Raw genomic sequence first — 24189 nt, 5'->3', positions numbered from 1 at the left:
AAACTTTAAAGTCACTCCAGGCAGAGGGGGGATGGTTGAAATAGGTGAAGGGGATCAAGAGTACCCTTTATCGTGGTGAGCACCGAGTAGTGTACAGAAGTGTTGAATCACTATATCGTACACCTGAAACTAACATAACATTGTATATTAACTACACTGGAATTTTTTTAAAAAGGGAAAAAAAAGTTTATGTAGAGAGAAAACAAGTCACCTCAGACAAAAACTGTATAACCATTAAGCAACAACTCCATTTTCTCCTCACTCTAGCCCCTGGCAACTTCTATTATATTCTACTTTGGTCTCTACGAATTTGTCTATTCTAGATACCTCATTTGAGTGGAATCATACAATATTTGTCTTTTGTGTCTGACTTATTTCCCTCAGGGGTCATAAGTTCCTAACCTGTAACGCTGACTCATTAGGTTCCCACAACTGGGAGTTTAGTGCTATTGTCCCTACTTTAAAGAAGTTGGACACAGAAAGGCTGGGTAATTTGCCTAAGATCACTCAGCTGATAAAGAGCACTATTGGTCAGCCGCTGGCTGCACCCTTAACTTGGTGCTGCACTTCCCCTCACCAAACCTCCTTGGTTCAAGGCAGCAGCAAAGGGGTCTAGATCCCGTAACCAAGAGCATTACTTCCTCCCTGTGAGGCTCACTCCTCCAGATGTACTGGGGGCAGCTGGGCATGCTCAGCCTGAAGCATGAGGGCACTCACCCTCATTCTCTGTGCCAGGCCCATGGTGGGCCCTGCAGAGGCAGATGAACGCCCATGCAGTAGTCAGAGAGGGAAGTTTAGGAGGCCTCACCCAAGCTAGAGGTCAAGAAAGGAAGTCTTCTAGGAGAAAGTGCTCTTGAAGTTAAGACCCAAAGGTCGCTGATTATTTGTCTTGCTTGCTGTGAGCCCCCTGTATGGCTATACCTGTTTACCCATTTGCTTTCCTGCCTATGGCATTTGGGCTGTGCCTAGGCTAGAGGCTGTGAACAAAACTGCAGTGATAGCATTCCTGCTGGAGTCTCCCTGTGTCCTATGAGGGGACACATGCCTAAGGATAGGATTTCTCAGTGTGAGCCGAGGTGAAGGTCCCACTTTAGAAACTTATGCGAAATGGTTTTCTAAAGTGTTGGTGCAAATTTACACTCCCAGAGCCAGGAAGAAAGTATTCTATCTTTTTTATTTTACATAGAAATCTTCCCCCCTATCCTCTCCCACCACCATCCCCTCGTTCCCCACCCTGCTTGGCTCCGGCCATGCCTAGCAGCAAGTCAGAAGCTGGCAGAAGCATGGGCAGGCTGAAATTGCCTGAGAAGTCTTGAGCACTTTGGTCCATACAGTCAACAAAAGACCTGGAGAACCAGAAGCAGCCCGGCTACATCTGGCTATACACAAGAGCCTTTAACAGACAGCAGGTCCTGCTGGTCTCACATCGGCAACCACATGTAGGCCCAGTACGGTAGACCCAGTATGGTGGGGGTGGGCAGGGTAAGTTCAGGAAAAGCACAGTTCCTGGGCCTCACCCTCATCCCCATCTTTTCGTCTACCCTTGCCCTCAGGGCTGGTCCCGGAGGAGGGGCCGTGCCCCCAAAACCTCCTGCTGAGCCAGTCCAGGCCTATAAGTTGGAGGCGTATATCTGGCCACTGATCAGACTCACTGTTCTCACTACCACAAGAAGGTGTCCAGTTTGGCCTGGGAGGGAGGGAGCACTGTCCTTGTCTTGACTCTCTGCTTAGCCTTGGGTTTGGGCTTAACAGGCAGTGGGCGGATCATAGTTGTGTCAGTCTGAAGAAGATGTCAAGGAAGAGGCCTAAAGAAGAGACTGAATACAGGGCAGCAAAGGTTCAGACTTGGAGAGGGGAAGCTCTGCTATACTGAGCGAGGTCAGGCTCTGCACACCTGAGGCTGCAGCCACTGCCAGGCTAGGGTCTGAGGGTACAGGTAAGGGATGGTGTGGGTAGCTCAGCTCAGCCCAGTGCCACAGAACAAGGATACAGGTTGGATGAATTTTGTCCGACCTCCAAGACCATCGAAGCCGGTCCTTACCTAAGGCGGAAGGAAGAAGTGAGTGGGCCAGGTTAAGAAGCTAGGAAGCTGGCCCCCCACTGTCCCCCTCCCCCCCCCCCCAGAGGGCTGGCATTTGCCACTTGTGGGAAGCCATACTCACGGCATCTGTGCTGCGACGGGTCTCTGCTTTGGCCCTCTTGGGCTGTTTCTGGCCTAGGACAGCATTCCGGATGAAGACAGGAAAGGCACTAGCCAGCTCCTCATCTGGCTCTCCCATACAGCGCTGGCCGCCCAGCGAGAGCTGGGACTCCTGGGGTGGGGGAGTCCCCAAAGGCAGACTTGACGAGAGAGATGGCAGCAAAGGAGGGGGCGGGTAGGGGTGGTGGAGCAGGACCAGGATCTCTGATGCTTCACCAGGAGGCAGATAGGATAATGAATAGAGTTCCCAGGGTGGCTCCATAGTGTCTTAGCCCCAGGCCAGGAGTCAGAGGCCTCTGGCAACACCCTGCCCTTTCAGAAGTCCCGCTTTACACTCAGTTCTGGCAAGGGTTGGATGGTGACTGCTTGACTTCTTCAGGGAAACCTTACCTGCTTGGGGTCATTGGGCATCTTGTTGGGGATGTCCTGAACAGGAGAGCTGTGAGAGCAAGACACAAAGACAAGAGGCAGGTGAGCAAGATACAGGGCCTGGTGAGCCAGGCTCAGCACATGGCCCTTGGGGAACCACCATGTGGCATTGCTGCTGTAATGGCTGTGCTGGGCAAGGCACCTCAGTGAGCCCCACCCCAAGTGCAGGTCTGTGAACAGCTGCCAGAGTGGAGGAGGAATGGGAAGTTGGACCATTTTTCAATTTTGTGGCTTCCACTCAGGGCCAAGCCAATTCCAATCCTCCCCAAGGCCTCAAATGCCTCACTATGTCCTGGGTTCTATGTGTGGCTGGAGGCCCAGCTGATTCACCAACCAAAGGGGGAAAGCCAGTCATGTTCTGATATAGGCAGAGGGCACCTCGTGATCTCAGACTTAGCCTTGTCTGCCCAGAGAGGGGCTACCATCTCCACAATACCCTCAGTAGATAGTCTATCAAGTACTCTCACAACACAGGGCTAGGCCATCTTCTTAGGTAATCCGTGTAGGCACAGTCTGGGGTATAATGAATTATGGCCCCAAGCCCCGGCCCTTCACTCATAGCTCCGGAGCTAGACACAGTGTTTCCACCCAATCCCTGGGGACACTAACAGCTGAATACCCTCTCCTGGTATTTTCCCAGAGGGGGTAGCAGGAGGGTGACCTAAAGGCTGACCCTGTGGTTTCTCATAGCCATGAGGACAAGGGGAGGGTCAGTCTTGTCAACTCTGAATCCCTTCATTCCTGTCCCTATAGCCTGTGGTGAGGCTACATGAAAGCCATGGGAAGATTCTCCACTTGCTGCAAGTTTGGCTCTGGGGAGGCTGATCCAAGGGGGAAGCATCCTGGATTCCCTCACACTCACTGCAGGCCCTCAAGATGATAAAAATGTCTCTAAAAGGCCTGGCAGTCTGCAGGCCCCAGGTGTCCACTTTCACCCTTTACAGCTAGAGAAAAGACAACATGAAGAAGCCAGGGTGTGCAGCAGGCACTAACAGGCCCTGTGACTACAGCCCACATGCCCAAGGCTTGCTTCCCACTGCTACCAGGCCTGGCCCTGTACAGCACGGGTACCTCCACCCCTGAGGGTGGGGAGAGGTGAAGAGCTCAGCTGGCTCTCCCTTTTGCTCTCTCCCTGGGCCTTTTCCATTTTCACTGCCTAACACCTCAATTTCTTTCTCTCACGTCCAAAGGTTTTGATTAGGAGGAAACCACTCAGCCCTTGACCCCCTTACCTGAGTAGCATATACCTACACGTACGTAGGGGAGTAGTTCTTGTCTTCCTGATGAACTATACTCGCCCTGTGTGTCCAAGGAGACAACCTCCCCATTCCCAGTCCCACTGGGTCCCTTGTGCAGGTCCTGCCCATCCCACTACAGCTCCCCACAGCTTCTCAAGCCTGCCCCTGTGGGCTACCCCCTTAGATGATGGGGCCCTGGGCACCATGATCTGAGATGGTCCTCAAGCATGAGCCCAAGAGGCACACAATGGAAGAAGAACTTCAGAGTCCCTGGCTCAGGACTCTGGTGGGCAGGCATTCAAGATATGGGGAGTACACACATACCCCAACACCATCAACCTAGACCTGCCCCTACTGGGACCCCTGTGTTCTCTCCAACTCACATCCCAACACCTTTGCTTGAAGGGTGATAGTGATGACTGAAAGAAGCGAGAAGGGCTTTGCCCACAGTGAGTACTCAGGAAAGGGAAGAAGAGGTGGCTAGAACCAAAGTAATAGTCAACCCCAGGTCACCCTCACTGCCCTGTCAGCCACTCAGAGCAACTATGGCAGGGCCTACAGAGACCTCTTGGTCATCCTGCCTCCAGGCTGTGGACATGGCCAGGCACTACCACTTACTGTGCTATCTCTTGGCAGAGCTTCTTGGCACGGCCCTGCTGGATGCTGGCAGGCTGGGCTGGAGGGGTGTCCACATCAAAGGTGGCATTGAGGTCAATATCATCACCGAAGGCTGGTCGGCGAAGCTTCAGGTTCAGCATTTCCAAAGGGGCTGGGCTATAAGCAGACATGGCGTGGTTACTCTGGACCACTGCGGCAGTTCAGAAGGACAACAGTCTCTGCAGCATCAGAGATGGCTTGGTTCCAGGGGTCTGGAGCCCACCCATGGCCCAGGGCCACCTTGCAAGGAAGCCTGAATCTCTACAGAAAAAAAACCACTTGGCTTAGTGCTTCACACCATAGTGGGACCAGTGAAAGTCTTCAAGACATGGAAGGAAGCAAGCAAAACCACACACAAAACCCAAGTGTACAAACAAAAGGTTACTGCCTTTTGACCAAACAGCCTCATCTCTCAGAATGCAGTACAAGGGGCCAGAGATGTGACCACAGATTGATGTAGATGGCACATAGTGGTCAAAATGACTCTCCTAGGGAGCTGGCACTTTCATAGCTTGACTATGATACAGATATTATAGTAGTGTTTCTGGAAAGTAAACTAAGTAACATGGGGAAATGCTCATATGTTGCATTTATAAAGTAATATGAGGGGTACCTGTGTGGTTCAGTTTGTTGAACATCCAACTCTTGATTTTGGCTCAAGTCATGATCCTAGGGTATGGGATCGAGCCCCGTGTCAGGCTCTGTGCTGAGCGTGGAGCCTGCTTATGAGTCAGTCTCTCTCTCTCTCTCTCTCTCTCTCTCTCCCCCTCTGCTGCTCTCCCCAACTTGTGCACTCTCTCTAAAAAAAATAATAGTAATAAAATAATAAAAAGTAATATAGAACTCTGGGACACCTGGGTGGCTCAGTCAGTTAAGTGTTAAGTGACTCTTGGTGTTGGCTCAGGTCATGGTCTCACAGTTCATGAGTTCGAACCCGACATCAGGCTCTGTGCTGACAGTGTGGAACCTACGTGGGATTCTGTCTCTCCCCTTCTCTCTCTCTGCCCCTCCCGCACTTGCTCTCTAAATAAATAAACTTTAAAAAAAGAGAGAGAGAGGGGCACCTGGGTGGCTCAGTTGGTTGAGCGTCTGACGTCGGCTCAGGTCATGATCTCACAGCTCTGTGAGTTTGAGCCCCCAAAAGGCTCTGTGTTGATGGCTTGGAGCCTGGAGGCTGCTTCAGATTCTGTGTCTCCCTCTTTCTCTGCCCCTAACCCACTCGCGTTCTGTCTCTGTCTCTCTCAAAAATAAATAAACATTAAAACAAATTAAAAAAAAATAAAATAAAAAAGAGAGAGAAAGAAAAAAAGAAAATTGCAGCCAATAGGATTTTTCTAGCCCATCCAGGCCTGGTGGCGTTCCCTAGCTCCTGTGGTCAGAAAACTCTGGGGAATGGCAGGGCAGCCCCAAGAACATCCCTATTTCCTTCCCTTAGGAAGGAACCTTTTCAGGGCTGCTCAAAGCCCTACGCCCATCGCTCAAGGACAAGGAGATGCACTGTGAGGGTATTAGTCACTGGCCAGGAGCCCAATGGGGCATGCAGATTGGAGAAAAGGGAATTACCTACACTGATTTGGATGGGCAAGCAATGTGGGAAGATTAGACTCTCTCTTCCTTTCCCTGGCCAGGTCCCTGAACGCTCTACCCTCTCTTGCCTGCAAGTGAAAACAAAGGTTGCACAAATGCACCTCAAACCAACGCCATGCTGGTTGTTTTGCTTCCCCCACTGGGATCCACAGCATAAAGCAGCAGCCAGGAGCACTCATGACAACGTTTTTGTAGTATCTGTTATTCTGCCAATATCTACCAACCCCAGCAAGTCCTCTGCTACTGTCTACCACCCCAGAGGGTCAATAAACCTCATCACACCCTGCTCTCCGCAGCCATGCGACAACCCCCTGCCAGCCCGAGCTGCATGCCCTGGTGGCTCCTGTGTGCCTCAAACCTGAGCCAGGGCTCACCCCTCACTGAAGCTTCTAGATACAAATGGCACAAGCGCCACTTTTCTTGCCATGGGATTTGGCCTGTCGTAGTATGTGGTCAGGGGGTTTTGGGGCTTAGCCATCTAAGCCCCCAGCTTGCCTATCCCACCAGAACACAAGCTCCAAGAGAACCGAGAGGGCCATACATGCAGCATGCACTCAGTAAGAACCTGTTATGGAAGTTTAGGCCTCACTCCATCCTGGAGTGGTAAAGAAAGTAAGCAAAAGCAAGTATGCAAAGTCTCTGGGAGCCTGGAGGCGTGCCTCACTGTGGATGCTGGATACAGAGGACAAGCATGTGGAAACACCCTGAGGACCATCAAATGGGAAGTGTAGGGAGCACCGTGGAGCTTATAGATAGCAGCCTTGAGTGATATCCTAGCAAAAGAATTTTTACTTCCTGCTGAGAAAGCTTAGATTCTAAATGTTTGAACACATGAGATGGTCTTTGAGACTATCAGCTCCCTAACTGTCAAGCTTCTGACAGGGCCCTTGTGCTACCTGGGGGTCCAAGCTGGCATGGCCAATGGGCTCTGAGGGTGGAGTGCAGAGGAAGGACCAGACACACAGGCTAGTTCATCAAAATCAGCCATACACTGGACTTCACAGTCAGTCATGTGCCCATCACATCCCCACAGCCATTTCTCAGTCCAACCCAAGCTGGGGTGGGCAGGCAGCTCTGGCTCCATAAAGAGACATGGAAGGTCTGAGGTAAGAAAGAAAGCAAAGGTTGAAGAACTAAAGGTCCAATGAGAATGAGAAGCTGGCTTGTTGGCACTCACTCCTCCGTGCAGATGCTACGGTGTAGGGAAAAGATGGTGCATGTAAGGAGGCTGGTGGTGAGGGACACAGATTAAGATGTGGCTCCCAGTCTACTCATAGCTGGGTGTGTATGTATTGAGTGGTCCAGGCTCTGGCAAGACTCTAGAGCACCTCTATGGCCCATGGCACCTGACACAACATCTAAATAAATACTACCTGTGCAGAGGAGGATGAGCTTACTCCTGCTGAGGAGGCTAGGGAAGGCTCTGCAGGGCAACTGACCCACCAGTGTGAACAGGAGCTGACATACAGAAAGGCCCAGAAATGGGAAGGCAAGGGATATTCTGCTTGGTTTGACAGTATTATTTGGCTGAAGCCTAAAGATCTACTATAGCTCCCAGGCTGGCTCTAAGAGTGCGTTGGCATAGTGCAAGAAGGTCTGGGAGTGTTTGGTGGGGGAGGAATAATGTGATACCCAGGGGCTGATAAGCTGGGCAGACAAGAGGAGCAGGAAGACGGGTCACAATCCTTACGTGGGGGTGGTGGTAAGGGATAAGATCAGGAAGTACCCCGGAGGTTAAATGGGCAGACTCCAGCAACTCATCAGATATGGGGAAGGAGCATAATGATTTTCCAAAGGACATTGAAAAGTGGCTCAAATACAAGGCTGGGCCGCTGGGTTACATGCTTTCTGTCTGGGCCATCAGCTGGGCAACTAGGTAGGACATCCCTGATGCTCTCACCTAGTTGGCTTCTGTGAAACACCCAGAGAGGAATGGGCAGCCAGTCCTGGCAGGGACACCCATCCCCCTGCCTCTTGGCTCCCTCTGCTGGAAGCTTTAATGCACACATTCCTGAGACCATAGGGGAATTATTTTGGTGACTGGTTTCGTGTTTGTTTCAGAATCTGGGGTGGACAGATGCATTCAGTAAGCATTCCATAAACAGGATTCCTGAAGACAGTCCATGCTCCTTCCCCTTCCCCTTCCCTGCCCACCCCTAGGTCCCCTATGGCCTACCCTGGCCTCTCGTTAGAGCCCAGAACTTGCCTCAAAGCTGTTTTCCCACCAAATCTTGGCTGTGTCCCAGGGCAGGAGGCCCACAGCCTACAGGCCCACATGGACCACCCACCCGACCAAAGCCAGGAGTAGTGAAGACCCTTACCAAAGAGTTCTTCCAGCTTATGACCACCCCAGAAGGTCAACAAACCTCTCTAAAACCAGGCGGTTGACAGTCTCACTGTCCACTGGTGGCAGGTTCAGGGTTTCCTGCAGCATCGTTAGCTTTTTTTTCAGGCTCTTGGGAAAGGAAAGAGAAGAGTGTGAAAGAGAGGCTGAGGCAGCAAGACTGGAGAGACTGCCAAGGACACGAGCAACATGCATCCTGGGAACAGACCAAAATCTGAACCCCAACATCAGGCTCAAGAGGCCAGGAATACCCAGCCTCAGAACCCCTCTCTGGGGAAGCCTCCCCTCTGGTGACCCTGGGGACATAGGTACAGGACAGGTGCTGTCTGTCCCCTACTGAGAAGGCCCAGGCTCCAAATCAGGGTCAAAGTGCATATCCTGACCCACTCTGACCCAGGAAGATAAAGGGAACCCACAACCACTGCCACTGACTGGGGCACAGGTTCCCAGGCTTTTGGAGCACACACAAAATACTCCTCATTCCCGTCTGGCCAGGGATGTCACTTACTGTGATTTCCTTGTCAGCACTCTGTAAGTCCTTCTGCGCTGACCTCAGCTCCAACCTTGTCTGGTCTAGTTCAGAGTAGACTGTCTGCAACTGTAAGAAAGTGTAGGGAGTAAAGGACAAGCCAACAGGTGGCCCTGTGCTCTGCCTCCACCTGCTGCTACCTAGTGCATGCTCGTAGGAGCCCAGGGTCCAGAAGAGTCTGAGGACACAAGGAGAGACTCTGGCCTTGTGGGGCAGGGCTTTAATCCGTCAATGTCCATCTGGAGCTGCCCAGGAACAAGGGCTTCGTTCTATGCCCAATAGTCCATGGATGCACTGGGCCCAGAAATAAAACAGCTGTGCTGACTGAACCAGGTTCCAAGTAGGTTCCTCCTACTTTGGGCCTGGTACAAAAATAGGCCTCGGACACTGGCACCTTAGGGATCTGTGCTCTCCAGCCAGCTAAGAGGTGCCTAGGAACCAGGAAGAATAGAGGGGAGTGTAACCGTGCGCATACTGGGGGAGAACCCTGTGTGAACTGCCGGCCTTGGTGGGCCAGCCACAGAGCCAGAGCCAGAGCCCAGTAAGGCCCAGTAACCAGTCTCTGTGAGTCACCCAATAGCCCCATGGAGTCCGTTGTGCCATCCAGCCCCATGGCTTTGCTCAGGAGACAGGAACGAGCATGACAAAAGGACAGCCACCTCTCCCCTCATCTTCTGCTCCCCACTGTTACCTTGCTTTTGGAAGAAAATAAGTCCTTCTTCAGTTTGTCAGCCAGCTCCCCTGAGGCCTTCCGTGCCTCTTTTAGATTCTCATACTCTCTACAAGGGGGCCAGGAAAAGAGATGTCAGAATAGGACACGCTGCTGGTCAGAATGAGCCACAGCACCAAGCAAACACAAAACCCAGGCTGTGCCCTAGGCCGGTTCTCATTCCTACTCTGATACCTGAGCGCAACAGGGTAATGTTTTGGGGGGTCCTGCAAGGAGAGCTGGGGAGTCTCTATCCCCTGCCTGTTGTGCAGGCACCAGTGATTTGAGAGGATGCGCAGCAAGCCCTGCCCTCGTTAAGGTCTCACAAAGAGGCTCCCTACCTCATCTGGGTCTCACAGGAGATATCTGGGATCCCATGCCTGTCAGCCAAGTTGTCCCTTTCCCCCAGTCTCACCTCCATGATAATGGAGAATCTGAGCCAAATTTCTGATGCAAATCAGGCAGAGTCAATAAATGCCGATGGGAAATAGGCTCCATTTATCATGATGGGGTTTATATAGCTCAGAGAGTGGTGCCGACCCTCTTAGAAATAACACTTATGGGGCGCCTGGGTGGCTCAGTTGGTTAGGCGTCCGACTTCGGCTCAGGTCATGATCTCGCAGTCCGTGGGTTCGAGCCCCGCGTTGGGCTCTGTGCTGACCGCTCAGAGCCTGGAGCCTGTTTCAGATTCTGTGTCTCCCTCTCTCTCTGACCCTCCCCCATTCATGCTCTGTCTCTCTCTGTCTCAAAAATAAATAAACGTAAGAAAATAAATAAATAAAAAGAAATAACACTTATAATTCACACTCATTCTTTCAATAGCCCTATGAGGCAAATTATTACTATCTCCATTCAGGAAGCTGTGGGTCAGAGGCTAAGAGACTGGCTCCTGGCCACATTGTGAGAGGTGGGGTCAAGGTGCAAACTGAGGCAGCATAGCTCCTGAGCTTGCCCCTTAGCTCTGCCTGCTCTGCTTTGCAAGAGATGGAGAGCAGACGGATTGGGTGCCGTGGCTTAGCTCCTAGGCTGGGTCAGAGGGGCCAGAGTACACACTTCTTGAGGGACACGCAGTACACAGCCAGCTGCTCCACCGCTGACTGTCCCACACCCATGTCTCGGATCATCTCCTCCACCTCGGGCCGCTGGCTCTGGAGTAGGAGCTCAATCCTGAAAAACACCCAACCCACGGCATTTAAAATCTGGAGGCTGACGGGTAGGTACCCAGCACAGCTCTGCTTCCCTTTGCTGCTGTTGCTATGGTAACAGCCTGAGCTGCCAGCATGCTCTAGCAGGCGGGTCTATCCAAAGAAAGGCCCCACAGCAGAGCTGAACACAGCTGTAGGGATGCTGCTGGGGAAGAATGGGTGCTGACAGCTCCTCAAGGTCAGGAATCCGTAGAGAAAGGTTTTTGGAGCAAAAAACCTGCCAGGTTGTCAGGCCACAGGCAACAGAACAGGGAGGAGTGAGGCAAGGGCCCCCATGGGAAGCAGAGGTCAAGCAAGGAGACCTGTGCCCATACCCAGCTGGCCTGAGCCCCATGTGGCCTATGGAGAGATTTGAACCACAGAGGTGACCCAATCCCCCTGTAGTCCTGAGAGTTGTGCCACCTGGGAGCCACAGGAGCAAGGGCAGAGGGCAGTCCCTAGCTCCAAGCTCACCTCTCCATGGTCTTCATCTTGGTCCTGAGCCGGCGGGCCTCCTCCTGTGCTTGCTTGGTTTCATCCTGCTGCTGCTCCAAGTACTTCATCTGTTTCTGAAGAGCACACACATCCATACATACCTGTTGCTTGGACAATCCCAGGGACGATGGCTAAAGTCATCAGGAGAACTGTCTCCTTTTCAAAATGCTGATAACCATGTGTCCCCAGCCCCCAGGGAGGAAGGCGCCTGGGCCCCTCTGTTTGTGCTTTTTCTGCTACGAGGCCTTAGGCCAACTGTTTCCTTAGCTCTCTGCGTGCTTCCTCCTGAGATATATTATCACAGGCACAGCCCACTGCAACCATCTACAGGCCCATTGTGGGCTGCCAAGGTCCTGTGACTTAAGGGCTCATGGTGCATGTTGTATAGGAAGGTGAAGAAACACAGATCCAGGCCTTGCTATCCACCATCTAGACCCATGGACAGTTACCAGGATAGAAGAGCCGAGACAGAGGCAGCTGGCCAGGCTGTCCTCAGCACAAACCACTCTATCTCTGACCTGGGAATGCCATCAAAGACTCCTGCTGTGCAGCTAGGTACTGATTCACTCCTTCCCTCCCACTGGCCAGGCCATGTGATCCAGCCCAGCCACCAAGCAGGAACAGAGACAACGAACACCTGGGGCCCTATCTGTTCATAAAGATGGCTCCCTTTCCCTTACAAATGGCATCCAGCAAGGACTGCTCCTTCCTACGAGGCCAGCATATCAATTGTGGGTTCAGATCAATCGCCTCATGCCCCTTAGAGAGCAAGAGGCTCACCAACCCAGGCTGATACAAAATTCATCTGGGTCTAGAGCTGCTTGCTCTGCAGGCTTTGATCTGCCTGGTCAGCTCAGCACAGCCGACTTCAAAGGGCCCCTGCTCCTCCCTGGGATGCTGTTTGATCTGGCTCCAGAGAGCAACCCAGCCAAGGACTAGAGTGCTAATGGAAGGTTCTTTGGTCTGGCTTCATCAGTGGAGTACAAACCACTTTTGGAAACAAGGTCCAGCCTCACCTAGGTTTTGGCTGAGCAGCCCCTCCAAGAAGCCCTGGGAAGTCCTCACCTGTCCGAACTACCTAGTACAAAATCCAGAAGTGTAGCCAATATGGCTCTTTGTTTATAGGCTGGATGGGCACAATATGGGAGGCCTGGGGGAAAAGGGATTTGCCTCCATTTTACAACTGTATAAATGAAGGTAATGACAAAGGCAGAACCAGAAGATAAGCCCAGAGTGGTGAGCTCAGGACCAGGCTATATCTCCCAAACAACTTGTGCCCACAGAACCTGGGGACCAACCTTGAGGGTGGAGCATAGCATTTCAGCCTTGTCTAAAGCCTTTTGCAGAGATTCCACAGTGGCGTTGCGCTCTTCCAAGGTGTCCCGCAGAGTGTCGATGATGACCTGGCTATCCCTTTTCTCCTTCTCTGGAGTGGGGGGTGGGGGAGGGGAAGGCCCATTCACCCATCAGCATAAGAACCTTAGACCTTAGGTTCCAGCCCCCCACCCCAGAGCCAAGTAAGGAAAAGTCTCAGGTCAGCAATTGGGTGGCCCGCTTCTCTCTCTGGCATGCACCAAACCAGGGAAGCTGAGCCAGAGTTTCTTCATTCAGGGGATGAGACCCTCTTTCTGCTGCTTGGAACTACTTGAGTAAAGATTTCACTGCTCCCCACTCCCATGGGTAGAGTTAATTCATCATCTCAGAACTCAATCAGGTTTCCAGCCAAACCCTCTCCTACAAATACTCTGTCCCATTAGGTAGCTCCCTCCCAGCCTGGGTCCTGGCAGGAAGCCTCAGACAAAAAGAAGAAGCTCACCTAATCTAGGTGGACAGCTTTAGGCACCTCCTTTTCCTTTCCTTTCCTGCCAATCACACCTGGCAAAACTCTTGGAAATACAAAGCAGGGAGAGCCCCTAGCTTCACCAGAAGACTGGAGGCCTTCCTCCCAAGGATCTCTCCCTTCAGGACCTGGGTCAGGGACTTCCCAGGGCCACCTATCTCCTACTAACTCACCTTTCTGGGAAAGCTGGGCTCTGATATTATCCAGTTCATTCTGTAAGGCAATAGCCACAATAAGCAATAGAAAGGCATCATAGCTGGCTTCCACACAGCACCCCAAAAGGCATGCAGGGAGATCCAGGAAGGGACAATGAGGTCTGTAGGTCCAGGGAGGCACAGACCCTGCTGTATGTCACAGCCAAGCTAAGCCAACAGTGTAGAGATACATCTTGCTTTATCTCTGTACTTTTCTGAAAAGTAGGTGAGGTGGAGAAAAATAATCTCTGGTAGAAGACCCTGGGACAGGGAGAGAGGCAGAAGAGGGGCAAGAGAAGTGAAGTTGGACCTGTGTGACCAGTCTCACAGCAAAGGATTCCATCATTTCCTTGGCCCTATGTTGGTCTGGCCCTTCCCCTCTCCAGGCTTCAGCTGCACTCACCAGGGACACAGAGTTGGGATGCCCAGGGACCTTGGGTCATCACTCCTTCCCTCCACCCTTGCTTCACAATCTACTTCTCTTCAAGCTCTAAGCTGGCTCTGTATACCATGAATCTCCCAACCCTAATAAGGTAGGTGAGCTGGGACAACTTTGTATCTCTGGATGAAACCTCACATGTGCTAGGCTCTAACCAGACTATTCTGAGGGTCAAATGAACCTCTCAAAGCCTGTGCATAAGTTACACAGCCACTGCCGTAGAACCACTGAGAGGCTGGGGCAGAACTGAGCCCAGACTCCATTCAGGAATTCAAAGCACTCAACACCCCCATAGGCAAGAGAAGTACCTACTGCATAAGCAGGAAAACCAGGCTCTGCAGAACTGAAAGGCCTGGCCAAGGGTTCAGGATGGTAGCTGGATGGAATCCAGGCAAATCTTCCTCCAGATCACCTTTCCCGGGTCAATACAAGACTCAGGATTTTACATGTGACCAATACTAAAGCCCAGCCCCAGTGGGTGGATAAGCCCCCTACTGTCAAAATCCCCACCCAGGACTCTGGGGCAAAAGCTTTTGGTAGCTGGACTGGTCACTGTGGGAAGAACATCCTAGAGTGCAAGTGGTGGGTAGAGAAGGGCATGCACGGGCTGCAGAGGACAGACACCAACCCAAAGCTCCCCCAAGTCCCCTGGCTTTTTTTTTTTTTTTTTTTTTTTTTTAATACCTGGCAGGGTACCTTCCAAGCCCTTGCTCCAAACTACTCAAGACATTGCCTCTCCCTCTCCTAGATCTGGCTTTGAAAGCCAGAAAGAAACGAAGCTGCCTTTGTTGTCTTTATCACAGGGAGGATGCGGCTTAAAACCAGGAGCAGTTACCATGACAATGAACATGTTGGCTTTAAGCACAAAAGCTCTACCTTCTTGAAGCAGTAAGGTTCCAAGGACATCATGGTATCCACCCCCCCACCCCACCCCGGCCCAAAGCCAAATGAACCCAGGACTGACAGATGCCCAGCAAGTTAACCCTCAGAGTCCAGGTTCATTGTGAACCCCAATCCCACTTTCTTGAGAGGTTTCTACCAATCTAGCCCTCTGGTACACAAAGAAAGCTAAATCTTGGACTTGGGGGAATAAGTGTAGGAGGGAATCCACCCATTCTCCCCAGCAGTGTGGGCTCACATCCTGATTCCAGGGGTTCTGCCCTCTATTCCTGATCTGGGAAAGACTCAGTCACCTGGATATACACCAAGCTTTCTCACAGTTTTGAGGCACAGCCATGTTTGTGAATAGTGGGTCCACACATCTTCTCTGTGTGGACTAGAAGAGTTTTCTAATCTGTCCAAGCAGCAAAGTGGGCTGGGAAGGATGGCTGTAGAACCTCTGCAAGGTGAGAGAAACTCAGGAGAGACATTTTGGCCTTTGTTGGAAATTACTCTAAAATCCCAAAGGGAAGGTTCACAGTCCAGAGGCTCCCTTCCTTCAGGGGCGCCTGGGTGGCTCAATTGGTTAAGTGTCTGACTTTGGCTCAGGTCATGATCTCACGGTTTGTGAGTTCAAGCCCTGCGTCAGGCTCTGTGCTGACAGCTCAGAGCCTAGAGCTTGCTTCAGATGCTGTGTCTCCCACTCTCTCCCCTTCTCCACTCACTCTCTGTCTCGCAAAAATGAATAAACGTTAAAAAAAATACATTTTTTTTTTAAAGAAAACAGGCTTCCTTCTTCCCTAACAGTGTATTTCTCCAATGACTGGGTCTTATCATCACTTCTCCTCTGCTCTCCTCCCCTCTGCCTTGAAACCTCTACAAAATCTCCCTCCAGACTCCATCGTGACACTCTAGGTACCCACCCTGGGTGGGAGCAGAAAGTAAATTCTCAAGGGGCTTGGAGTTCAGTAGAATGACATAAATCCCAGGTACCTTTAAGAATTCTGCATCTAAGACACTCTCCTCCTCTTGGGCAAGGTCAAAGAAGAGCTTATTGATAATGGTTCTTTTGCCAACCTGGATGGAAGGACAAGATAGAGTATGAGTATATAGCTGGGTCACGTGCAAGGACAGGGATATACATGCAACCTAACGTGCAGCCAGGCCTATTCTCAGGCCCAACTTTTCACAACACTTCCCTTGGAATCAGATGAACTCTGTAACCCTATAGTTTCCCTAAGCTGGCGCCACCACTTTGGTGGTTACTAAAGTCATGTCACCACAAACCTATGTGGTAACTACTCAAAAGATACCCCAGCTCTAAGTGCTTTGAGGAAACGGGGAAAGGTAGAGAAGGAGGCCAGATTTACCTAGGTGAAGACTAGCCCAGGCAATAAGTCCACCTGCTAGCTACTCATAGGCATAAGCAGGCCTCCTGAGCCACTCAAAAGCACAAGTAAGGTTTGATCAGCCTCAAACCATGAGGGTCCTAAAAGGTCAAAGATATTGCTCAGTTTCAGAGATCTTTCCTTATTTCTGCTTCCTGGCAAGTAAAAGATATCTTCAGCTGAAGTGTTTTCACCCCACCACCCTCACCTGGATTCGGCACTGTGGGCAGGTCCGACTTGGTGCTGTCTCAAACCACTGAATTAGGCTGGAATGAGAAGCAGAAAAGCAGACTGGTGAGCCTTTGCTTGGGTAGAGACACATAGAGCAGGTAGCCACCCCAACCACAACAGGGTCTGACTTGTTCTTTCTTGACCCAGAGCCTGCCCACATAGGAGGGCGGTTACCACAGGTGGTACAGCACATCCCATAAGGCCTGACTGGGACAAGCACTCTGGGACAAGTCCTTTTTTTTGGCCCTGTTGGTGTGGCCCTCCTTACCCCTCAGCTGCTCTTTTGTCAACATTCTAGGCTTGGACTAAAGAGCAGCAGTCAAAGCACAGGATCCCTCAGAGATAGGGATTCTAATAACACACCCACTTTAAGCTAGGATTCCCAAGGGCTACACTTTCAGAGTAAGGGTAAACTAGAAGTAAATGCAAGTAGTGCTAAAAGTAAAATACTCTCCAGCTTTGCATCGTCTATCTGAGTGGTCCAACAAAACCTCAAGCCTTAAACTTTAATTAGTCTCCTACTAGTAGACTCTCCCACCAGGGAACAGGGAGAAACAGAGGTCTTTCTGTTTCTGGGATACCATCATCCCAGGCCTCAAAGTTTTTCTATAAATAATTTTTCATAGGGGTGTCTGGGTGGCTCAGTTGGTTGAGCATCTGACTCTTGACTTCGGCTCAGGTCATGATCCCAGGGTCATGGGATTGAGCCCCACGTCAGGTTCCATGCTGAATGTGGAGCCCGCTTAAGATTCTCTCTCTCTGCCCCTCTCCCCTGCTCGTTCACTCTCTCTTAAAAAAAAAAAAAATTATGCTATGTACAAGATATAATCAAAGCTAGCCATGCGCAATGGAATACTATATGGCAACAAGAAAGAATGAGTCTACAACTAAGAACAATATTACAAATGAATCACATATACATAACATTGAGGAAGACAAACCAGATACAAAAAAGGTATACTGCATATGACTCCATTTACATAAAGTAAATGCTTTCGTTTTCTTAAAGTAAAGTCATACAAGGAAAAGAGCATTACAAGTGCAAACCAGAACATATCCAGCAAGACTTCAGATATGGGAATTGTCACATACAACATAACACATTATACTAAAGAAATAAAAATCAAAACTGAAAATATCATTAGAGGAGTACCTGTCTGGCTCAGTCAGTAGAGCATGTGATTCTTGATCTTAGGGTTGTGAGTTAGAGCCCCATGTTGGGGGTAGAGTTTACTTTAAAAAAGGAAAAAAAGGGGGTGCCTTGGTGGCTCGGTCAGTTAAGCATCCAACTTTGGCTCAGGGCATGATCTCACGGTTCGTGAGTTTGAGCCCCACGTTAGGCTCTGTGCTTACAGCTCAGAGCCTGGAGCCTGCTTCAGATTCTGTGTTTCCCTCTCTCTCTGCCCCTCCCCTGCTTGCGCTCTCTCTGTCTCTCAAAAATAAATAAACATTAAGAAAAGAAAAAAAAGAAAAAAACAGGGCACCTGGCTTAGTTGGTTAAGTGCCTGACTATTGATTTCAGCTCAGGTCATGATCTCACAGTTCATGGGTTTGAGCCCCACATTGGGCTCTTCGCTGACAGTGTGGAGCCTGTTTGGGATTCTCCCTCTCCTCCTCTCTTTCTGCCCCTCTCCCATTTATACATGCTCTCTCTCTCTCTCTCTCTCCCAAGAATAAATAAATAAATTAAAAATCAATCAATCAATCAATCTATCAATCAATGGGAAACAAAGAAAATATCAGTAGAGAACTACAAAATAAAAGGTGACATGGCAGAATTTAATAAGAACCAAAGAAATTCTAAAACAAAAAAGTGGCCAAAATCAATAATTAAATGGATCAGTTTAATGGCAGTTTAGGCATAGTTGAAGAATTAGTAAAACAAAAAGATAGGTTAGAGAAAACATTGAGAATTAAAAAGATGGAAAAATGGGGGTGCCAAGCTGGTTCAGTCGGTAGAGTGTGCAACTCTTGATCCCAGGGTCATGAGTTCAAGCTCCATGTTGAGCATGGAGCCTCAAGATAGAAAAATATATAAGAGATTATAAAAGATATAGAAGATATTGTGAGAAGATCTAGCATACATATGATAAGGAGCTTCAAAAAGAAAGTATTAGGTAGAATTATGCCTTTTCCCCAAGAAGTCTATGTCCTAATTTCTCAAACCTGTGAATATGTTACCATACATGACAAGAGTAATTTTACAGATGTGATTAAGGATCTTGAGATGGGGAGATTATCCAGGTGTGCCCCCATGTAATCACAAGAGTCCTTAAGTGTCAGAGTCATACAGAGAGATTTGAAGATGTAACCCTGCTGGCTTTGAAGATGGGGAGAACAGGGCCATAAGCCAAGAAAGGTATATTCCCACACTGACTATAACCCAGTAAACCCATTTTGGACTTCTGACCCCTGGAACTACAACATAATAAATTTGTGCTGTTTTAAAAAATTTTTTTTTCAACGTTTATTTATTTTTGGGACAGAGAGAGACAGAGCATGAACGGGGGAGGGGCAGAGAGAGAGGGAGACACAGAATCGGAAACAGGCTCCAGGCTCTGAGCCATCAGCCCAGAGCCTGACGTGGGGCTCGAACTCACGGACCGCGAGACCGTGACCTGGCTGAAGTCGGACGCTCAACCGACTGCGCCACCCAGGTGCCCCAATTTGTGCTGTTTTAAACCACTAAGTTAGTAGTAATTTGTTATAACAGAAATAAGAAACTAATATGAAAAGAAAAGAGATAATGGGATAGAAGCAATACATGAAGATAATAATAATGGCTGATAACTTTCCAAAATTGAAGAAACCATTCCATAAGTTAAAGAAATATAATGAATCCCAAGCAGGATAAGTAAAAATGGTAACAAAAAGAGAGCTGAAGTGGCTATGTTACTGTAAGGCAAAATAGACTTTATATCAAAAAAAGTTACACAGGTCACGATCTCACAGTTCGTGGGTTCGAGCCCTGAATTGGGCTCTGTGCTCACAGCTCAGAGCCTGGAGCCTGTTTCAGATTCTGCATCTCCCTCTCTCTCTGCCCCTTCCCGACTTGCGCTCTGTCTCCCTCTGTCTCAAAAATGAATAAACATTAAACAAATTTTTTTTAAGTTACAAAAAACAAAAACAAAAATAAATTAATTAATTAAAAGGGGCACCTGGGTGGCTCAGCTCGTTAAGCCTCCAACTCTTGATTGCAGCTCCAGTCATGATATCACGGTTCGTGAGACAGAGCTCCGTGTTGGTCTCGGTACTGGCAGTGCAGAGCCTGCTTGGGATTCTCTCTCTCCCACTCTCTCTGCCCTTCCTTCTCTCAAAATAAATTATCTCTCTTTCCCCCTGCCTCTGCCCTTCTCCCCTGCTCCCATATTCATTCTTTCTGTCTCTCTCTCTCTTTCAAAAATAAATAAATAAATAATAAACATATATGAACCTAACAACAAAGACCAAAAATATATGAAAGAAAACTGGACAGAATTAAAGAGAACAATAGACAGTTCTACAATAAAACTTGGGGAGGTCAATACCCCACACCTTTAATAATGGGTAGGACAATCAGATAATCAATAAGGAAATAGAGGACTTAGACAACACTATAAACCAACTAGATCCAACAGACAAATACTCCACCCAATAATAGCAGAATACACATTTTTCTCAAGTGCACATGAAATATTTCTCCAGTATAGACCATATGTTGGGTCATAAAACAAGTATTAATAAATTTTAAAAGGTTGAAATTACACAAAGTATCTTTTCTGATCACAATGGAACAAAACTGAAAATAAGTAACAGGAAAAAAAATGGAAAATTCACAAAATATGTGGAAGTTAAACAACACACTATTAAACAACCAATGGGTCAAAGAAGAAACCACAGGGAAATCAGAAAATACCTTGAGATGAATGAAAATGAAAACACAACATACCAAAATTTATAGAATACAGTGAAAGCATACTAAGAGGGAAGAGACAGCTGTAAACACACACACACACTAAACAAAACAAAACAAAACAAAAACAAACAAACAAAAAACACACCCATTAGGATAACTATTATGAAAAACAAAACAAAAACAGAAAATACAAGAGTTAACCAGGATGTGGAGAAATAGGGCCCTTGCGCATTGTTGGTGGGAATGTAAAATGGTGCAGTTGATGTGGAAAACAGTAAAGCAGTTTCTCAAAAAATTAAACACAGAATTACCATTTGATCCAGCCATTCCACCTCTGGGTTTAGCCCAAAATAAACGAAAGCAGGGACTCGAACAGATACTTCTACACTAATTCATAGTAGCGTTACTCATACTAGCCAAAACATGTAAACAACCCAAGGTCCATTAACAGATGAGGAGAAAAACAAAATGTGGTATTTCCATATAATTGAATATTATTTGGTCATAAAAGGAATGAAATTCTGATGCATGCTACAACATGGATTAACCTTAAAAACATTATGCTTGGTGAAGTAAGCAAAACTCAAAAGAACAAATATTGTATGATTCCACTTATATGAGGTACCTAGAATAGGAAAATTCAAGGAAACAGTGTAAAGGGGCACTTGGGTGGCTCAGTTGGTTAAGCTTCTGACTTGATATCAATTCAGGTCATGATCTCATGGTTCATAAGATGGAGCCCCAGATGGGGCTCTGTGCTGACAGTATAGAGCCTGCTTGGGATTCTTGCTCGCTTGCTCTCTCTCTCTCGCTCTCTCTCTCTGCCCTCCCCCACTTGCTCTCTCTATCCCTAAATAAATAAACAAACAAACAAATAAATAAACTAAAAAAAAAAAAAGAGACAAAGGGTGAAATAGAAGTTTCCAGGAGCTGTGGGGAGCAGGGAATGGAGAATTGTTGTTTAATTGGTACAGTGTTTCTGTTTGGAATGATGGGAAAGTTCTGGAAATAGAAAGTGGTAATGGTTACACAGCATTGTGAATGTATTTAATATCAGTGAACTGTACGCTTAAAAATGGTTAAAATGGAAGGCATCTTTGAGCTTACCAATTAAACATCATGAGCAAAGCTCACCCTCCCAAATTAAAAAAAGAATTATGGACAAGAAGTTATCGTTGAAATTAAATGGTGGCAGATATGTCCAAGGAATGCTGCAGGGATTTGATCCCTATAAGAATCTTGTAATAGATAAATGTGTGCAGATGATAACTAGCAGGCAACAGAACAATACTGGAATGGTGGTAATAGGAGGGAACAGTATAATCATATTAGAAGTCTTGGAACGAGTATAAACAAAGGCTGTGTTCACCAGAGAAATCAACTGCTTCCACTTGTCCCCTCTCCAAAGGATCCATTTTACTCTAATAGAAAAACTGGGTCATGTACATTTTCATATTGAAATTCTTTGTTAAATAAACTTTTGTGATAGTCAAAAACAGTTGACATGGCAAATCTTATGTGATGTATAATTTACCACAATAAAAAAAAAAAGAAGGTTTTACAATAGCCAAGGTATGGAAGCAACCCAAGTGTCCACTGATAGATACACAAAGAAGGCATAGCATACCTGTGCACACGTGCACATGCACACACACGTGCACAGGCGCACACACTGGAATATTACTCAGCCATAGAAAAGAATGAGATCTTGCCATTGGTGACAACATGGATGGACCTAGAGGGTATTATGGTAAATGAAATAAGTCAGAGATTTCACTTTTATGTGGAATCTAAAAAACAAACCAAAAAAAAACCAGACTCTTACATACAAGGAACAAACTGGTGGTTGCCAGAGGTAAGGTGGGAGGGGGGATGGGTGAAATAAAGGGAATTAAGGGGTACAAATTTCCAGTCATAAGATAAATAAGTCATGGAAAAGTACAACATAGGAAATATGCTCAGTAATAACTGTTGTATGGTGAAAGATGGTTACTACGATTATCGTGGTAAGCATCAAGTAATGTATACAACTATTGGATCCAAATGTTGTACACCCGAAACTAATATAATATAGTATGTCAACTATATTTCAATTTTTAAATAGGAGCTCTGAATCAGCCAGTTCACAGCTGCTGGGGGAATCTTTCCTCACCAGCTGTACATTCAACAGAACGGTCCTATAGGGACAGCAGGACTTGACCAGGGAGCACCTCCTTGCCCTTCCATGTTAACTTGGGTTACCTGGCATCAATGAATACTCTGGAGTGTCTGACCAAGGAGATGACTCTGGATAGAATCATCCCAAACCATCAAGCAAACCATAACAAATCGGATAGCCAGAGGCCTACCAGGTTATCTCAAACAAGTAAAAGGGCTCATTAATTTGGCAAAAGTTGGGCACCTAGGTTACTCAGTCAGTGAAGTGTCCCACTCTTGATTTCCGCTCAGGTCATGACCTCACGGTTCAGGAGATAAAGCCCAGCACCCAGCTCTGTGCTGACAGCGTATAGTCGGCTTGGGATTCTCTCTCTACTACCCCTCTCCTGCTTGCTTTCTCTCTCTCAAAATAAATAAATATATAAAAAATTTTTTAATCTTTTTTTTTTAATAAAAAAACAGCAAAAATTCACCTCCGACCAGATTAATAGTTTTGAGGTCACATCACTTTGCAAGCTGACCAAGAAATCCTCTACTCTATCCGCACTGAGCCAACTCTGTTACCCTGGACTCAGCTCAGTTGTTACCTCCTCTGGGAAGCCTGCCCTGACCTGCCTCTGCCCAGGTGGGGAATCTACCTTGGGGCTCCATCTAGTTCCGTCTTAATCACCTGTTTGGGCTCCGCCCAGAGACCCGACACCCCACAGTACTGTAGCCATACTAGGCCGAGCGCCCAGCCCCGACACAGCAGTCACTCACCACTGTAGGTGGAAGGTATGGCCGCAGTGGATGGCGGCCACATCTCGGGAGTGGTCGAAGAAGTCGGAGCAGATGGTGCACAGCGCACGGATAGGCATGATGATTGGTCCTAAGGGGGTCAGGCAGCCAAGGAAACCTCGACGGGTCCAGCTTTGCGACCGCGCCCCCACCCCCGTCCCCGCCTCTCCGCAGGCTTCAAATTTGGCTCCACTGCGGGACTTCCGGGAGCGGACCGGAAGTGGTGGCGGCAACGTAGAGGCGGAGCCTGAAGGCTGGGTCCCGATTGGACGAACCATAGGGGGCAGGGCTTAACGGCCGTAGAGAATCCTGGGGCTGAGCGCGAACCTGGGTCCGTCAGCGGTAACTATCTAGTGGTTCCCTTAAGGATTTGGCAGGTAGCGGCAGCAGCCACGCCACCAGCCGTTCCCCTTTCTGGAGGAAGACACGGCATTATGCTCCTAAGCCAGATCTGGTGCCAGGAACGCCGGGCACGGCGCTATTCTCTCAGGGTAGCCTTCTCTGCATTTCGGGAGTGTGGACAAGACCGAAGCTGTAGGGGAATGGGACGATGGAGATCAGTCCCCTGGGCTCTGGGCAGTGCTCAGCCGTACACCGGAAGCCCGTAGTTCCCGCCCTCTCAGTCCTCAGCTCTGAGTGATTTTAGAAAGATGGACACAGGTCTAACCACTCAGGACACCCTAAGCTCACTCTTGGCTTTATTCAAGCAAGTCATGATGATCCCTCAGTTTGGAGGTGGCAAGGCCTGTACCCTGACTTTAGCTCTTAGCTCCCAAGAGGATCAGCATGCCTCCGAACTGTACTAGGGTTGGAATTTTAGAAGCCCATATGCTTCACAGAACAGTGACTAACAAACCCTTTTTCTGATTGCCACATCAGAGAAGTTATCTTTGGAGTCCTCCCTGAGTAAGAGCAGCATCCCTGGTGAATTCACCTGGGCAAGTCAGGGCTGGAACAATTCTTCCTATGAGTTCTCATGCTTAACTCTTTTTTAGCAGTGTTAATACCCTCTCCCCA

The 24189-nt window shown here is 48.5% G+C and overlaps 1 protein-coding gene and 1 pseudogene across 2 annotated transcripts; one reads left to right on the top strand and one right to left on the bottom strand.

The window, feature by feature from the left end:
* Positions 1–1155: 1155 nt before the first annotated feature.
* TRAIP (TRAF interacting protein) lies at positions 1156–24144 on the bottom strand. 2 transcript variants are annotated; one of them, XM_025916234.2, is made up of 15 exons: positions 23155–23419; positions 16321–16378; positions 15718–15801; positions 13386–13425; positions 12671–12798; positions 11352–11446; positions 10747–10860; positions 9676–9763; positions 8964–9053; positions 8478–8566; positions 4486–4641; positions 2591–2639; positions 2163–2312; positions 1991–2041; positions 1156–1780 (listed from the first exon to the last, which is right to left on the bottom strand). In XM_025916234.2, the coding sequence occupies exons 1-15, from the start codon at positions 23250–23252 to the stop codon at positions 1661–1663; spliced, it is 1410 nt and encodes a 469-aa protein (XP_025772019.2). In that variant the 5' UTR covers positions 23253–23419; the 3' UTR covers positions 1156–1660. The 2 variants fall into 2 exon arrangements, with proteins under 2 accessions (XP_025772019.2, XP_086554309.1); XM_086698183.1 differs by lacking the exons at positions 12671–12798; positions 13386–13425 and having other exon boundaries at positions 23155–24144.
* Positions 21358–21590, top strand: LOC112852705 (small nuclear ribonucleoprotein G pseudogene; annotated as a pseudogene).
* Positions 24145–24189: the final 45 nt, after the last annotated feature.

Source organism: Puma concolor, chromosome A2 (assembly GCF_028749965.1).
Source record: "Puma concolor isolate L17-30 chromosome A2, mPumCon1.1.hap2, whole genome shotgun sequence".
Taxonomy (NCBI): Eukaryota; Metazoa; Chordata; class Mammalia; order Carnivora; family Felidae; genus Puma; species Puma concolor.
The sequence above is the reverse complement of the archived record's forward strand: the minus strand, read 5'-3'. Positions and strand labels throughout refer to the sequence as shown.

Bases quoted from the DNA above. Each gene is read 5' to 3' on its own strand.
- TRAIP (XM_086698183.1), bottom strand. From the start codon at position 23,450: ATGGTTCGTCCAATCGGGACCCAGCCTTCAGGCTCCGCCTCTACGTTG. The intron at 4,642-8,477 runs GTTTGTTGACCT...GTCTGCTTATAG, and splicing joins AACCGCCTGGTTTTAGAGAG to CCCAGCCCCTTTGGAAATGC. The intron at 1,781-1,990 runs GTATCCTTGTTC...CATCTTCTTCAG, and splicing joins GGACAAAATTCATCCAACCT to ACTGACACAACTATGATCCG.